Source organism: Sciurus carolinensis, chromosome 10 (genome assembly GCF_902686445.1).
Source record: "Sciurus carolinensis chromosome 10, mSciCar1.2, whole genome shotgun sequence".
NCBI lineage: Eukaryota > Metazoa > Chordata > Mammalia > Rodentia > Sciuridae > Sciurus > Sciurus carolinensis.
In genome coordinates this window covers 109,149,230-109,166,543 of record NC_062222.1, presented here as the reverse complement: position 1 = coordinate 109,166,543, position 17,314 = coordinate 109,149,230, and the positions used below count along the sequence as shown (strand labels likewise).

Here is a 17,314-nt window from a genome sequence, read left to right as displayed (position 1 = left end):
GGACGAGTCTCTGGGTTTCATCCAATCAGAGCCCAGGCAGGAAGATGAGGCACTGCAAGACCCCGCGTCGCCCAACTTCTCGGGGCTTCACTCCGCCCATGTCACGTGACCCAAGTCCACGTCTCCCACCTTTCCCGGGAGTGGTGGGCTCCTTCTAGGCACCGCCCCTCCAGGCACCGCCCTCGGATGGCGCTCGCGGATTGGTCGCTGCTCGCTCGGTCTCCTGGGTGACGGGAACGCGGTAGCCCTCTGGCAGGAGATCGGGTGCGCCTGCGCACTTACTAAATCGTGCGGCTGCTGGAGCTTTGAGATGAAGGTAAATAACTTACAAATCCTGGGGTTGGAAGGACGCGATCACTGGGCCTTCATCAGCCCGCTAAGCGTCCCTGTGAGGAGAGGGTCTGTGCCCGCTTCCCTTCTCTGGAGTTGTGGGGAGGACAGGCACGAAATGGAAGGAACCAGGGGAAAGAAAAGAAAATAGCAGAAAAGAAGGCGGAGAGGCCTCTTTTTGCCGGAACCGCGAACCGAGTAGAAGTGTGGGAAGAGGGAACCCCGCCACGGTTTGAAAGGAGCAGACTGGGTCTGAAGACACCCGAACTTCACGGCAGAAAGAAGGGGCCACGGTGAAGTTGACTCTGTCGGGTAGCATGATCCGCATCATTTCGAATCCCCTGACAAGCCGGGCAACTGCCCGGCGCCCTAAAAAGAACGAAAAGTCTCCGAAGGAATAGTCTTAAATTGCATTGCCGGTGACGGTCCAGACTGCCTGGTAGCGAGAGCACTTTATTCATCAACAAATCTGCTCCCGCACGCTCAAGTCTCATGCGCATCATCTTCTGCACGCAGGTTTTCTAGGCTTGGGCTTCTCGTGAACCCCACTCCCTGGTCACTGGGGAGGATTTACCTCAGCAATACCTCCCGTCCTCCTCTGTGAAGAACTGGAAAGCTCAATTTTAAAATTATTTTAGACTCTAACCCTTCTTTGTGGCTATATTAGCGTGGAAATTGGAATTGACAGATTAGTGATCATAACTCATATTTCTAAAGCTCTTCACAATTTATGAAGTATTAGAAGTAAGGAAGTATTCTCCATTTACAGTTGAGAATTCTATGCTTGAGGTAATTTAGTGACTTGCTTTAAAACCCTACAGTTAATAAGTGAGAAACAAAATTTAAATCTTGGTTTTCTGGGTATGAAGTTAGTACTTTTCCCTCTGCATTGTACTTGGAGCATTCTAGAGCTCCACAGAAGAAAAATAATATGTAAGATCACAGCCAGAGGCAGGTCTGCCATGAAGATAATAAAATTTAAGTTTAAGGGCTCCTCGCTTGCATAAAGGGTTTCCCACGTACAAAATTGCAAAAAGTAAGAGGCTTTATAAATACTTTTGTTTTCCCCCTCATGACTGTCTCCATGCTCTACTAAACCTAAGTGCATCTGTGATTATAGTACGTCTCTGCTTTCGATCACGATTATATCTCAACTGCTTGTTTGGATGAATTTTCCTTTGCCTTTGGTATATGAAATGCTCACGGTGTTTAATTTTGAACATTGGAAGTTTTGTGTTGCCGCTGATCAATGTTTCATGTAGTAGTAGTAGTAGTAGCTAAACTTCATATGACTAGATATGAGCATCATTGTTTAATCTGTAACTTAATATTAAAATCTAATTATTTTTCACTTGAGTTTGTTACAAGATCAGCACTGCTTGATATTAAGTATAATGTGAGTCAATCTAAATTCAAAATTTTAGTAGCCACATTAAAAATTATAAAGAAATGTATAAAACTAATTTTAGTAATATGTTTTATCTTGCCCAGTATATCCAAAATGTTATTTCAACATATAGTCAATATAAAAATTATTAAGATAGTTGCAACCTTTTTTTTCATAGTCTTTGATATCTGATTTTAAACTTATATCACATCTAAATGTGAATTGCCCATATTTCAAATCCTCAGTAGCCACATGTGGTTTGTGGCTTCCTTATAAAAAGTTATACATTTTTGTATAGTTAACATTTAGAAAAACAAAGGCCAGCCTGGAGCAGTGATGCACTCCTGTCATCAGGATGATCACAAACTTAAGGTCAACCTGGGCAATTTAGGAAAATCATCGCAAAAAAAAAAAAAAAGGAAGGAAAACAGTTTTATAATGAACACTTTCCTATATCTTGAGGTCCATACTGTATTAACCACTTCTGTTTGGTTGTGTTTTGGTTGGTTTGGTTTGGTTTATTTTATTGCCTTATTTATTTATTTATTTATTTATTTATTTATTTATTTATTTATTTTGGATAAGCACTAACATCAGACTTCACTAACCTGAATCCTACTATTCTCATGATCACAGTTTGACATTTTTTCTGACCAACACTTTTTTTTATATGTTTTAAAAATATAAAAATTGTGTTTATTTTTTAGCGTGTTTTCTCTCTGCTAGAAAAGACTTGGCTTGGCTCACCGATACAGTTTACCTGGCAAAAAACATCAGGAAACTACCTTGCAGCAACAGGGTAAGAACCAGCGAATGTTTTAAGTAATTGTATCATGCTCTTATAACCAAGCCACGTGTTCTACCACTTGAAGTTCTTATGTGACAGTAGTATGGTGGGAAATGAATATTCTCACTCCATTAACATCACAGTTCATAGAACCTTTTCCCTGGTAATAACTTTTTAGATACAAGTTATGAAAGTACCATGAAAGAATGCTGAAATTACTTGAGTGGCAGCCTAATTTTTTATATCTTTAGATAAATAAAAGAAGCAATTAAATCATGTCTTCATATTCTAATTGCTTCCAGAGCTGATCATACAGTGAAAATCTTTGATCGTCATGGGCAAAAAAGAAGTGAAATTAACTTACCTGGGTAAGTACAAGCTTTATTGCCTAAAAGATTTTTTTTTAATTTAATTTAATTTTATTTTGGGGGGGTACTGGGGATTGACTCAGAGGCACTCAACCACTGAGTCACATCCCAAATCCCCAGCCCTTTTTTGTATTTTATTTAGAGACAGGGTCTCACTGAATTGCTTAGTACCTCACTGTTGCTGAGGTTGGCTTTGAACTTGTCATCCTGTCTCAGCCTCCTGAGCCACTAGGATTACAGGCATGCGCCACCCATGCCCTGCCTAAAAGGTTTTTTTTTAAAGTTGCCTAAAAGATTTTTTAAAATAGTATTTTCTTAAAACTATAGTCAAACAAAATTACAACCTATATATATCCCTCATCTTTTGCCTTCTCCATTTACAGAGGAATTTGTTTTCTTCTAATTACCACATGCAAACTGATTATACAACTAGAGCTCCAAAAGGACTTACTTTCTTCATGACATAAGTAGTTAATGAATTATGTAGATGTATAGTGTATGAGTTAGTGTTTATATCTATAAACACACATAAATTCAAAGGGAGGCTTTACAGCAGAATCATAAATGAGTCCAAAATAAGGATTTTGAAATTAGAGATGCCCAACCTGCATCTATTTTAGTAATTTCTTCTCTAATAAGTTGAAAAATAGTTACTTTCCACATACATTTTAAAGAATGAAAACTTTATTTTATCCACTTTCATTAAACCAGTCTGGATTAAAATAAGTATAATTTAGGCACTTTTAATGATTTAGTGTAGTCATTACCTGTATTAGTTATTCTGCTGATAGTAGTTATTCTGCTGTCCCAGTAGTTAAGATGTGTAGAGACCTTCACCTAATTGGCCTTTTGCTGCAATGCTTTTAAAATTTGCATGTTTTCTGTGGTTTATTGACCATTTTTGCAAACCAGGTAGTTTTATTTCTCTTGGTCTCAGCCTTTCACACCCCCTGTTCTGCCCTACTCATAGTGCTACCATTTTGGAATTAACAATTCTCTCAATTGTCCCTTCTGATTTTTGTAATCTGGGAAACAAGAGGTCAGAGTAGTCCCATGGTCTTCATGTCTAAGATAAGACACTCAGTGAAAAACCAGTTTGAATAAATCATATGAGATTAATTGCCTAATCTCTAATATCAATATTGGTTACATAATGTCATCATTTCTTCTGAATTCTTTTGCTGTATTCATGATAGTCGAATTTGACCAAAAATGATCTCCAGATAAATAAATTGCTGTTATACATTAACTCTTTAATTGGCAGATGATTTTATCAACAATTTGAAAGCTTCCCTCTTCCATACTTCCAAGATTTATGAGGATATTATGGAAAATTAAGATCTTAAAGGGCTAGGGTTGTGGCTCAGAGGTAGGGCACTCGCCTAGCACATGTGAGGCACTGAGTTTGATCCTCAGCACCACATAAAATAAATAATAAATAAAATAATTATTTATTGTATTGTGTCTACCTGTAACTAAAAAAAAATTTAAATATCTTAAAACTTATTTTAAGTTTGAAGAATAAAAGAAGTAATTCCCAACTTAAATGTAAATCAAAACATGGCTTAGCCAATACCCAAGAGCAGAGTCTCAAGATGAAAAATAATAGCATTAGAGAGGAAGAGTTCTTAAGGATTTCAGAAATTTTAAAGTTTTAAAATTATAGCAGATATTCTGGAATAATCTTAAACAGTAAGAATCATGTTAAATAGTGCATTTACAGTTTAGAACTATGTTGTGACCTCAAGTGAATCTGTTCTTATTCTATCAAGATATAAAATGAAAATAACTTTTCTTACCACTTCAGAATTCAGTCGTCCCATTCTTTGTGATCTTACATCTACTTGACCTTGATCTACTTGATTTTCAGCTTATCTGGATATAACTTCATTTCTTATCGTTGCCTTCTTTACCTCTCTGTAAATCTGAAATGACCTTTCAAAACTTGATTGTAACAATTTACCTGTCGATTTTAGGTGCGATTTGATGAGTATGTTTTCCCAGAAGGCCAGGTTCTTCATAGGATGCAAGAAAATCTGTTAATTTATTAGATGTAATTATATTTAACATAGTACATTAAAATGGTATTAAAAATAGAATTAAAAAATTATCCCCTCAACAAAATATGAACTATTAGCTAAGCAGTGAATAGTGAGTTACATTTCTCATTTTAGAGTTTATGACCTATTCAAAATAGATTGAATAGTTTTGTGATAAACAAAAGTCACAAATAGGTATTTAAATTTCTTTCCCCCTACTTAAAAAAATGTACAGAAATGCTCTGCCCTCCTTTTTTTTTGTTTAAAGAAACTGTGTCGCTATGGATTGGGATAAAGATGGAGATATCCTAGCAATGATTGCTGAGAAATCCAGTTGCATTTATCTCTGGGATGCCAACACAAATAAAACCAGCCAGCTAGACAGTGGAATTAGGTAAGGATAATTTTATTTATTTATTTGTTTATTTATTTTTGTCAAGTGGTGATCTCAGTTCTTTGTTTTTACTTTATTTTTTGACTAACATCTATTCATTGTACATATTATTGGAGTATAGTATGAAATTTCAATACAAGCATACAGAATGCATGGACCAAATCAGAGTAATTAGGATTTCCCAACTTTTTAATTTTTTTAATCTTCATTTAGAAATTTGATTATTTGTAGGTTTGTGCCAGCAATACTTAATCTTAATTTTAAAGTACTTTAATTTTAAATATGACTTGAGTTTCCTTCTTATAAATGAAAAAGCTCATTTGTTATTATATTTATATATAATCCTAATCTAAGCCAGTTTATTAGAACAAAGTTGTTGTAATTATGAAATAGAAAGAGCTTCTAAAAAAGTCACTTTCAGTGAAACACTAAAAATCACAAAGATGGGTTCAGATATACATGGGAAAATCTGGAGATGGAGTTGGCTACAGCAATAGCTGTCTATAGGAGGTCTAATGTTGCAGTCCGGACACTCCATCTGTCCATCTCCTTTCTCTGATTGACTTCATTTTAAGTCAGACTCACTTTGGGTCCTGTTATTCTTCACAGCAAGTCATTTCAGAGAAAAGAGTAAGGCCCTTTACATTCAGAAGTTCTGTCTCTGAATGAAGCAGAAAAGTCCATGGGATTGTCGGTTCCACCCGGTGAAGGGTGGGGTAAAAGATTGGGTTGGGGGCTGGGGATATAGCTCAGTTGGTAGAGTGCTTGCCTTACATGCACAAGGCCCTGGGTTCAATCCCCAGCATGAAAAAAAAAAAAAAAGGTTGGACTGTTTTCAAGTGAAAAAACTCTAGGTCAGAGAGAATAAATCACACACGCTGCTAAAATAGAAAACATTTTTTACCATATGGAAAAGAAAAACTTACCAGTATTTGAACTAAAACTTCATCATATTGACCTGGGATAAGTTGCTTAATTTCTGTCTAAGCCTCAATTTCTTCATCTTTATGGAATGGGTAGTATATCTGCTTGATGGCTTCATGTGGCCTGCAGGTGGGCAGGAAGAGATCATATACACACTGTAAAAATAAATGATAAATTTAGTTACTAGGGATAAATTTATTTACTAAGGAATAACAGAACCCAGAGGAAACAAGGTGGCCTTGCCCAGCCAGACCAAACATAACTTCAGTGCAGTGTCCTTTGACCCTGCAAAGTGACTCTGGAGCCACAGAGCTGTAGAAGATACTGTCCGCCCAGTGCCAAGTCTCACTAGATCTAAGAACCTTCATCTCTTGCCCTGTCCTTTTTTGGGGGGAAGATGGGAAGGACTGGGGATTGAACTCAGGGGCACTCAACCACTGAGTCACATCCCCAGCCCTATTTTGTATTAGAGACAGGGTCTCACTGAGTTGCTTAGGGCCTCACTAAGTTGCTGAGGCTGGCTTTGAATTCAAGATCCTCCTGCCTCAAGCCGCTGGGATTACAGGCATGTGCCACCTTGCCATGGTTTGTCCTGTCCTTTTGCACTTGGGTTTGCATCACTTTTCAGAAAGATTTTACACACTCCACACAAGGGAATGTTCATAAACATTGAATACTGATTCCAGAACCAAATTCAGCAGCAGTGAAGTCATACCCTCTCACCCAGAGAATAATGTATAACTAATTACCAGGTGTTTCTAATTGATATGTCACCCAGCTGTCTCTCTTCCCACAGAGTCCATTTCCCCACGTCATCTAAGGGTTGTGATGTTTAAATGTGTGTTATGACCAGGCAGGAAATTAAGACCTGGGGAAATGGTATATGTTATTATAATTGTCATTAAGATAAAATTTAAGATGTTTTACTCTTGGTATTAATATTTAATGTCTAAAGATATTTGGTATATACAAATATATAGCTTCTACTTTTTGTTCTTTATGTAAAATTGAATCCTTTATGTAGGTATGTATGTTAAGGTGAAGCTATTAAGTTGGAATATCAATATTTTATAAATATTTTTATTTTTCCAACTTACATGCCCTTAAACATTTTAGATTCCATCTATAAATTTGATCTGAAATTATTCTTTTGAGGACTTCAAACACCTTAAAAAGTACACAAAACATATTCAAATAGAATTATTAGAAATTTACTATGATGCTACTTAACTAAAAAACTGCCTTAACATAGTAGGCTGAAATTATTTCTTCATTTTTGTCATCTGTATTTTTATATCTTCTTAGGATTTTACCAGTAATTACTCTGTTACTGGCTAGGCCTACAGCAGTAGTCAGTTAGGCAACTGAGATACAGCCATCTTTTCAGAGACAACCCTACATACAACATCTGGTTCATTAACCAACTCATTCTTGACTGGATCATGGCACATGGATGCCTCTCCCAGGGCAACACAGCCCTGACTACTTAATCATCCTGCTTAGTCTGTTTTTTGATTGATCCTCAGTTATCATATTAGTAAGACTCTTCTAAACCCACACCTTTCCTATAGGTTGCAGGTTTTTAATAGTCTGTGCATTTCTCTAGAATGAGCTGTTCTTTTTTTTTCCCCAATATTGGGGTACACATTTTAGCCAAGTGCTCTGCCACTAAGCTACATGCTCCACCCAAATATTTTCTTTGGAGTTTTACTTGACCATCGATAACTTAAGATTATCTACATTGGCGTGATCTGTTAATATTATTGGGAACTTTTGTGTCTTACTTTTTATAAATCGTAGGCCCCTTTAGAGATCTGATCTCCTAAAAGAAGGACAGAGGCTGTTCAGTCAGCTCTTCTTTTGAGGCTATTCCAGTTTCTTGATCTTCTTGTAACGCCCTACTTACCCTCTGTAGGTGGTGGGGGTGTGACCATTGTTACTGATAGACGGTTGAATAGCCCGGTGTTGCCTTATTCCTATCGAACATGAGCACTGGTGCTGATCAAACCTTGTTCTTGTTATACATGCCCTCTTTTCTCTGTTACTATTTAACTTGCTCACAATTCCTTTTATTCATGTGTTCTGAGAAGCAGATTCCAAGACAGAATTAACTGGATAAGAGATTTATTACAGGGAACGCCTAGAGGGGGAAAGAGAAGACATTGGAAGAGCTGTGAGATCCCAGTGCATGTCCAACCTTTGTGAAGGAGAGGAAAGGAAAGTTGAGGAGAGACATCTTAGACTGTAGCACAGTTCCAAGAAAGTTCAACTGGGCCTACGGGGAATCTCTGAGGCAAAGGAGTCCTGGGTCTCCAGGAATGGGCCTTGGAGTATCCCTGTCGTGTTCTGTCATTGTCTGAAAACAGTCCATGGGAAAACATAGCTCGCTCATGGAGGTGATGGATTCCAGTGCTGAGCCGCTGGGGCCCTAGGTCATTCTGCAGCTGGGGATCTGAGAGAGGCATTCTCATGGCTGCTACACCTGTTTAAATAGGTAGAGAAAAATGCTTGTTTATCTTTTATAAAACATTTCTAACAAGTTCCCAGGTGATGCTGCTGGTTCTGGGATTGGATTTTGAGAGCTGCTGTTCTAGACCCATTGTAATTTCTTTCCTCAATGTATGGGATGAACTATTTCCCAAACAGTCCTGATTCCCTTTCATAGGGAATTATATAAAAGTCCAATCCATGAGTCTTAGATTGTATGTTATAATCGTGGTAGGTAAAAGTGCTTTCTACCTGCTTCTGAGCTATTCTTAATAGTGACAGAGAAGGCAAAAAAATATATCCTTTTTAAAATTTTTTTTTTATTTTTAGTTGTAGATGGACACAATACCTTTATTTCATTTATTTATGTGGTGCTAAGGATCCTACCCAGTGTCTCACACATGTAAGATGCGTGCTCCACCACAGAGCCACAACCCCAGCCCAAAATACATCCTTTTTAAAATCACAAATTTCCAATGATTTTTCCATTTCAATACATTGTTATTTGAATACTACTTTTTGAAATCATGAAGTTTCATCATCCCCATTAAGATTTTTACTACAATTAGAGTAAACCCATCATTAGTAAAGTAATATCATGAGTCATTTCATGAAATTTGAAGTTGCATCATAACCTAATGGAAGTCTTTATTCATTATATATTTGTATTTTGAGTCTGACCCTAAGATCATCTTATAGCATCTGCATAATTTCTTTTAATACTTGCTTTTTGCCCTTAAGCATTAATTTATAATTTTGTGCTTCAGCTTCTAAGCAGAGGTTAAAATTATTTCATGAAGTACTTTTTGAAAGGATTATTTAGAGGTCATGATTGTGAATTGTTTAGTAATTTGTATCTTAATGTTACAGGGATCAAATGTCTTTCCTTCTTTGGTCAAAAATTGGAAGTTTCCTGGCTGTTGGAACTATTAAAGGAAATTTGCTTATTTATAATCATCAGACATCTCGAAAGATTCCTGTCCTTGGTAGGTTGTAGCTGCAAGCACTGCTAAATATTTGAGATGCTTTACCTAAATGTAAATTCTTTTGCCTTGGATTTCCTTGATATTACAAAGGAAATTTTATAATAGGAAGGTCCTCCCTGCTTCAGTCTCACAGCTAGTTAAACAGAAAGATCCCTCTTCACTGTTTATGAAGAATTTCCCAGGGCATATATAGTAGACCAGGTAAAGGTCAGTCTGTACCTTTGGGCATCAAGACTATAATGACATGGATTCCATTTGTCCCTTTCTCATCCAGCTTATACCTTTCAAGGTGACTGGTTCATATGCATGTAAACACATATTGATCTTATTTGTTCATTATTAATTTTAGTTAATTTAGTTGCATTATAATGTAATAATTTTAGTCTGTGTAGTAGGTGAACCAAAACACTTGGTGATTGCTTGAATAAAGTATCTCCAGATTTCTAATTCTGACCTCTTGCTATAGCCAAAAACCAATTAAATCTAGGTGTTGGGCTGAGTTCTTTTTTCTTAAATAATGTTATTGTATTTTTTATACCTTTATTTTAATTATTTATTTATCTTTTGTGGTGCTGAGGATCAAACCCAGTGCCTCACACATCCTAGGCAAGTGCTGTGCCACTGCCCGACAATTCCAGCCCCTGGGCTATGAGTTCTGTTTGCCTCAGGTGTGTGGCTAGTGGGTGCTTGTTTCTTGTCTGACCTTGCTTCAGGCTCTCTGCACCCTCTGAATATCCTAGAAGATTCCTAGAAGATTCTTTTCAGTCAACATCATGCTGATGAGTGGTAGAACTATTGGGCTTACTGCAGGTGGCCAGAAAAAAAGTATAACTTACTGCTAACAAAGGTGTTAAACTCAGAGGTAATGGCACCTACAGAATATTTGAGAACCTTTCCATTAAGGGTAGTTAATCATTTCAAATTGTCTTCACCTATATGTATCTCTTTAATACTAATTTTAATTCTGCAGCTAAACAGTAATGTCATTGACCTATTTGAAAGATTAAACTAAAATTTTTGAAGTTATCATATAAATTTATCATATAAATTGTCTGTTTGACTTCAGTAGGCATTTTCTGTTTCCCACTTCATCTGCAGGTGTATGCTATCAGCTAATTTATAAGCCCCAGAAATTGTGACACTTGAAGAAGAAAATAATTTGCCAGAACGTGATTATTTTTTAATAAGGCATTTGTCATATATACATTATTTTGCTCTTCAATTTAATATGAATATTGATGCTGCTCACTTCCTTATTTAATAACTTTATAAAATGGGCCTTAAGATATTCAGATTAATTACAGATTTTAGGTCCTTGAGCTAAATTTATGCCTGCCTCTCTCACAGGTTACTCTGACTTGTGGCTGCTTTTTTCCCTAACTTGCTTTCTAGAACAGCCATCCTGCTTCTGATAGCAGCTGATGGTTGCATGATCTGTCAGCACTTTGCAGTAACTAAGGATCTGTGACCTTGTCCCATGTTGCACTTACTTATTTCCTTGAACTAGACTAGATACAAGCAGTTCTTGCTTTGCCTGGTTCTACTATGCATGAATCCAAGTTAGAACAGTTTAACTAAATAATGCCAGTCTCCTGTAACACAGTTCCCATTTCAGTTACCATAGCGTGTTAACTGTTAATTAAATGAGTTAATATTAATTAAATGAGTCAATAATATTAAAGTGCCCCAGCACTACAAATGGAGACACAGGTTGGCTTTTATCATAAGGCTAACCTGAGTTCTGAGCACTGGAAGCAAAAGGACCTTTGGGTTTATAGGAAGAAAGAGGAAGACCTTCTTATCCCTTTCTTGGGTAGGAAAAAGAGTTCGTCTTGGCATATCTCTTTACATAGCTTTTTTTCCCTCCTACCTCCACTGTATACCCTAGTCCTTCAACAAAATCCTATTTCCCCAGTCTGTTCTCTGAATGTTCCCTTCACTTTAGTTCTGTGGTCTCCTGATTTGAAATACTCCCTGTACCCTGAAAACTCCTTAATTTATATCTCTTCCATACTGTACACTCACACATCCAGGTGCTTCCTCAGCAATCTTCCATGAGATGTCAAGTAAATGCTTCAAATTTAATATCTTGACCCACAGCTTCCCTCTTGCTGTTGATGACATTTCATTGTGAAGCCAAACTTTACGTCATCCTTGATCCTTTTCTTTCTCGTATTTCCATGTCTAATTTCTCAGAAACTCTCATAGGTTCTACCTCCAAATATTCCCAGACTCCAGCCTGTCTCATCACCTTATCTGCCGCCATCATGGGGTGGGCCTTGGTGTCTTCCACCTGAATTTCTGCAGTCTCCTCTTAATTAGTCTCCCTGCCTCAGCTCTTGCCCTGCCATAGAATACAGTTAGTCCTCCATATTGGGGGGTTCTACATCCTCAGGTTCACCCAGCCACAAATCAAATATATTTAGAAAAAAAATTCTATCTATACTGAGCATTTACATATTTTTCTTTTCATTATTCCATATATAATATGGTATAACAACTACATTGTATCAAATATTATAAGTAAAATAGAGGTGATTTAATATAGACATAATTTAATATAGAGGTGATTTAGCATATACAGGAGATCCTACACTCTTTTATATAACAGACTAAAGCATCCAGGGATTTTGGTATCTGTGGGGGGTCCTGGAACTGATCCTATTGTGGATGCCAAGGACTGCATGCTCAAGCTAGAGGCCAGAGGGAACCCTCTGCTTAGAATCCTTCAGTGGATCTCCCATGGATATCAGAGCCACTGTCCTTACAGTGGACAGCAAAACCCTCCAAGATCTGGCCTCTGCCATTCCTCTGATGTCATCTCACGTCTCATCCTCTGCTCCACACTGTGCTCCTTTCTGGGCTTGCTACACTCCAGGCAAACTCCTGAACCAGGATCTACTTGCTTAACCATTTATTTAACACCTGCTTTCTGCAAGGGTGCTATGCGGGTACAAAGAATAAAATAACATGGTTTCTGCTCTCAATAACAGCTAAAATAGCTCGCACTGGCACCACACTTAGCTTGTGCCTAGAACTCTCATTATTGCTTTAATTCATTTGCTCCTCAAGGAAATAGGTCCTATTACTAGCCCCCCACTTTATGAATGAGGTGACTAAAGACAGGTTAAGTAACTTACCCTTGGTTTTGCAGTAAGTAGTGCAGCCAATATTCAAAGCGAGGCAATCTGATTCTGGAGTCTGTATACTTAACAGACTCCAGAATTAATAGAATTAACCTTGGGACTCTTGAAGATTTCTCTATTTCAAGATCTTCATAAATGCCTACACCATCAAGCCTGTGAGTACCCCCCACCCCACCCCTGCCACCACCACACAAAAAAATAATAATAATGTAGTTCTTGTGCTGACTAGAAATCTCAGTGAGAAGAGTTTCTGATCCTTAGTGGTTATCTACTATTACTATCTAAGAGACTCACTTCTTAACTCAAATCTCACTAGGGTGCATTCATATTTGCAGCTCAGCATTACCATGAAGTGTCATGAGCAATTAAAACTGTGAGTGTTTTTCTGCTTCAAGGTTTACCACACCATGGAACTGATTATAAGTGAAGATGACGTCTCTGCTTTGGGATTTACTTAAGACATTGTCATTACAGGCTTTGTTATGTAGTAAACAAACAAAATTTGTCAGATCAGAATATCTTTTCTTATGTGCTGATATCCAGATAAAAAGTTGGAAAGAGCATTACCCATCTGTACCTTTTTCTTTTTTTTTTTTTTTTTTTTTTTTTTTTTTTTGCGGTACTGGGGATCAAACTCAGGGCCTTGTGCTTGCAAGGCAAGCACTCTATCAGCTGAGCTATCTCCCCAGCCCCCTTTTTCTTGATTTACAACTTAGTAATAAACTGTTTTAAATAAGGTTGTATAGATACTAACTGCTTGAATGGGATTCTGAATTCTTTGTTGTTTAATCCCATATCACTTACATTTTCAGACTGTCATCATAGATTTATTTATTTATTTATTTTGAGAACTCCATGTGGCTGTCCAAAAATCATCTCTTTTTTTCAGGAAAACATACTAAGAGAATAACATGTGGATGTTGGAATACAGAAAATCTGCTTGCTCTAGGTGGTGAAGACAAAATGATTACAGTTAGTAACCAGGAGGGTGATACAATAAGACAGGTAATACAGTAATGTCTCTATGGCTTGATATATTCAAATTTTTCCTCGAAATAGTTTGTCTATCAAACTAACCTACAAAATTTAAAAGTCTCTGTGTGGTTTATATATGCAATAATTTCATATTTTAAGTGTCAAAAACCTTTCTCTATGTAGTATTAGGACATTTTTCTTTAATATGAATACATTATCCAGATATTCTCCTTTGTATATTTCCCTGTTGTTTTAGCATAGATTATCTGCTGTGGTTATAGTAGTATGTTTGTGAAATAACTCATATTTGATATATGTATATTGACAATATAAATGTTAATAACTGGTAGATCCTAATCAGGCCTGCCTGATTCTAAGGTCCATATCTTTACCTGATATGTTAAATTACTTCCAAAGTAATCCTGATTACATTTAATTTCAAGATTAAATTTTACTGTTGTTCAAATTTCCCAAGATTGATTAGATTTTCAGAGGCTTCTTCCATGAGAGAATTTATGTTGCCAATAGCTACATAATCAATAGGAAATAACCAACAGGAAAATTTTTCTTTGGACAACTGTTTACAATTTAGTATTGCTAGAGTAATATTAGCTAACATCTTCTGTCAGGAATATAGCACTGCTATGTGTTGTAGAAGCAGTATGAAATATGACTGTTTTAGTCAGCTAATACTGCATAACAAATTAGTTCAAAAATGTAGTTGCTTAGATATCTGTTATTTCATAGTTTTTGTGGATGAGAAATCCAAATACAGCTTCTCTGGGTGCCTCTGTGTCAAGGTCTCTCACAAGGCTGCAAACATGTTGCCAGACATGGCTGTAGTCTCTTCTGAAGGCTTTATGGGCAGGTGGAATCTGCTTCTAACCTCATTCATGTGATTGTTGATAGAGTTCAGTTCCTTATGGGTTGTTAGACTTGGGGTCTTAGTTCCTCTCCAGCTATTCACTGGAAGCCTTCCTCATTTCCTTGCCACAATGGATCTCTACATGGAATGTGCTGTGGTTTAAATGTGGTTGGTCCCTCAAGGGGTCATGTGATAGAAGCTTGGTCCCCAGTGTGGCGATGTTGGAAGGTCGTGGAAGGCAATGGAGTCTCAGGGGACCAAAAGAAGTTAAAGTGGTTCTCAAGGGACCCTGGTTAGCCCTCATGAGAAGGTTGTTATAAAAGAGTTGCTCTCTGACTTCCTGTCCACCTAAAAGAGTTGCTCTCTGACTTCCTGTCTCACTGTGTGATTTCTCTTCCTCTCACACATTCCCTTCATGATGCCACAGGCTGCTGGCAGAAGGGCCCCACCCCAAGAAGACATTACTAATCATTCTAAAACATGCATGACCTTACATTATGAGTTATCAAATTTTGTGAAACAATTTGCAAGTCCTATAGCATTTAGGAGATGGGGGAAATCAATAAAAGTTGGATTGTGAATATTTAAGAGACAGAAGGCAATCTGAATCAGTCAGGGTATAGGCTAAAATGTTAACAGACCCCAAATTATACAGACTGTAAGAATATGACAGTTTGGGTGGTTTTTTTCCCCTCTCTCTCTTACTCATATAACAGTGGAGAGGTGGGCAGGTCGTTTAGGTCCACTGCTTCACAAAGTGATACAGAGTACCAGCTTCCTTCCGTCTTAGTTATCTGCCATTTTGTAGGATATCATGTTCTCTGTCAAAGTTGGTACACCAGGATTACATTTGCATTTCAGTCACAGAGAAGGGAGAAAGAGCAGAAGTGGAGTGCAAGAAATTTTTGAAGGGCTTAATGTGGAAGATACATGTTTTATTTGCATTCATATTATACATCTAGAACCTAGTTATATGGCCACACCTCACTGTTTCCTGGAAACCTGCAAATTTAGTCTACTGAGAACCACGTGCCCTGCTAAAACTTGTTTTAGTGAATAATGCAAAACATTTAGCAGTCTGTGTCATTCAGTCTAAGCAGACAACATGAACAGAGATAGGAGGGGACACTTATTGTAGTTTGTCCTAGTGTAACAGAAGGTGAGTTTTGACTGAGAGAGTAAGGCAGAAGAAAGTTGGTTCTGTATCTGGAAAGCTCAAAGTTGGATAGAAGTAAATCCTTCTATCATGCTGAGCATCACCATAGCATGTTTAAAATTGATCTTCAGGAAGATTAATCTAGCATAAAAGTTGTTTGTTATGACACAGTTTTTATAAATATTATAATTCTGATCATTCTGTTGGAATGCCTTTTAGACATAGAATGGTAGATATACAATACAAATGCCATAATGCCCCTTCCCCACCATGTACCCATACCAGACATCACCAATAAAGAACTGAATATTTTTCCTCCACTCACCCAACACATAACCTTAGAATATTTTTTCCACAGAGCATCCCAGTGATTCACTACAATTTAGCCATTATTCACACACAAGATAACTGTTTCCCATTTCTACTCCCTACGAAGTCACCTTCCAAAATTAGATATACTTCTTAAGTCATCACGTGGTAGGCATGCATACATTACAAGTATTGTTTCATCTGATTTGCCTTCAGAACTTTGGTATTCTGCATATCACTCCATCATTACTTGTATGAATTTCTTTTTATTTATCCAACATTAGAAATAAAAGCAAGCTACCTGTTTTGTTAACATTTTTACAGGTGGTATTTTGTTTTATGTTTTGGGGTTCTGGGAGTTGAACCCAGGGCCTTGTGCATAAGACCTAATTCTCCTAGAAAGAATTTGAATATCAGTTTTGTTCACGGTGTTGATATTTTTACTCTTGTAGACATCGGTGAGATCAGAGCCAAGTCACATACAATTTGCCACGATAAAGACCGATGACCGAAGTGTTGCTGCTGAAAACACAGTAAGAATTCCAGATCAAATCCATGCCCAAATCTCTGGTCATTTTGTAGAACATACTTACTCCCTCTTCTTGGATGGGGTTGATAAATAAATTATGTTTGTCACTTATTAATCCAAAGTATGGCTCAGTTTCTCAGGCCTGAAAATTGTTTTTGCCTCTGCTGACCTGGTATCAAAGAAAATGAGACTAGCTTCCTGTTAAGTTGGTGGTGTTGCTCTGTTCATTCGTGTGGTAGCAAAAAAGGGAAGATTAGTGATTTGTGTGACTTTTTTTTCTAAGATTGGGTGAACAGATCTCAGAAAGTTGTAATTTTTCATTCCTTAATACTTAGATACATTCTCCCTTCTACATTTTGACATTCCAAAATCCAGATGCTTTGCATAATCAGTATGCATATATTTAATGAAGAAATGCATCTTTATTTCCTCAAAGCAATTTTTATGTTGATGCTGACTTACTGTTGATAACATCTTAGAATCGGGGAAATTTTAAAAGTGTCACTCTTGATGAAACCAAATAAATAAACATGCTCTTTTCTCTCCCCAACACAAATATACCTTCCACTGAGAGTTATGTTAAGTATTAACTTGTGTCAGTAGAGGAATGCTAGTTTAGCCATGCTCACCTG

At 37.1% G+C, this 17,314-nt stretch overlaps 1 protein-coding gene across 1 annotated transcript in view; it reads left to right on the top strand.

Annotated features, from left to right (window-relative positions):
• Positions 1-260: 260 nt before the first annotated feature.
• Wdr19 (WD repeat domain 19) overlaps positions 261-17,314 on the top strand; it is a 76,124-nt gene continuing 59,070 nt past the window's right edge. Inside the window, 7 exon segments of the mRNA XM_047566150.1 lie at positions 261-316; positions 2,425-2,516; positions 2,807-2,872; positions 5,180-5,305; positions 9,587-9,702; positions 13,738-13,853; positions 16,606-16,686. Of these exon segments, the coding sequence (XP_047422106.1) occupies positions 311-316; positions 2,425-2,516; positions 2,807-2,872; positions 5,180-5,305; positions 9,587-9,702; positions 13,738-13,853; positions 16,606-16,686 (603 nt within the window). The 5' untranslated portion in view covers positions 261-310.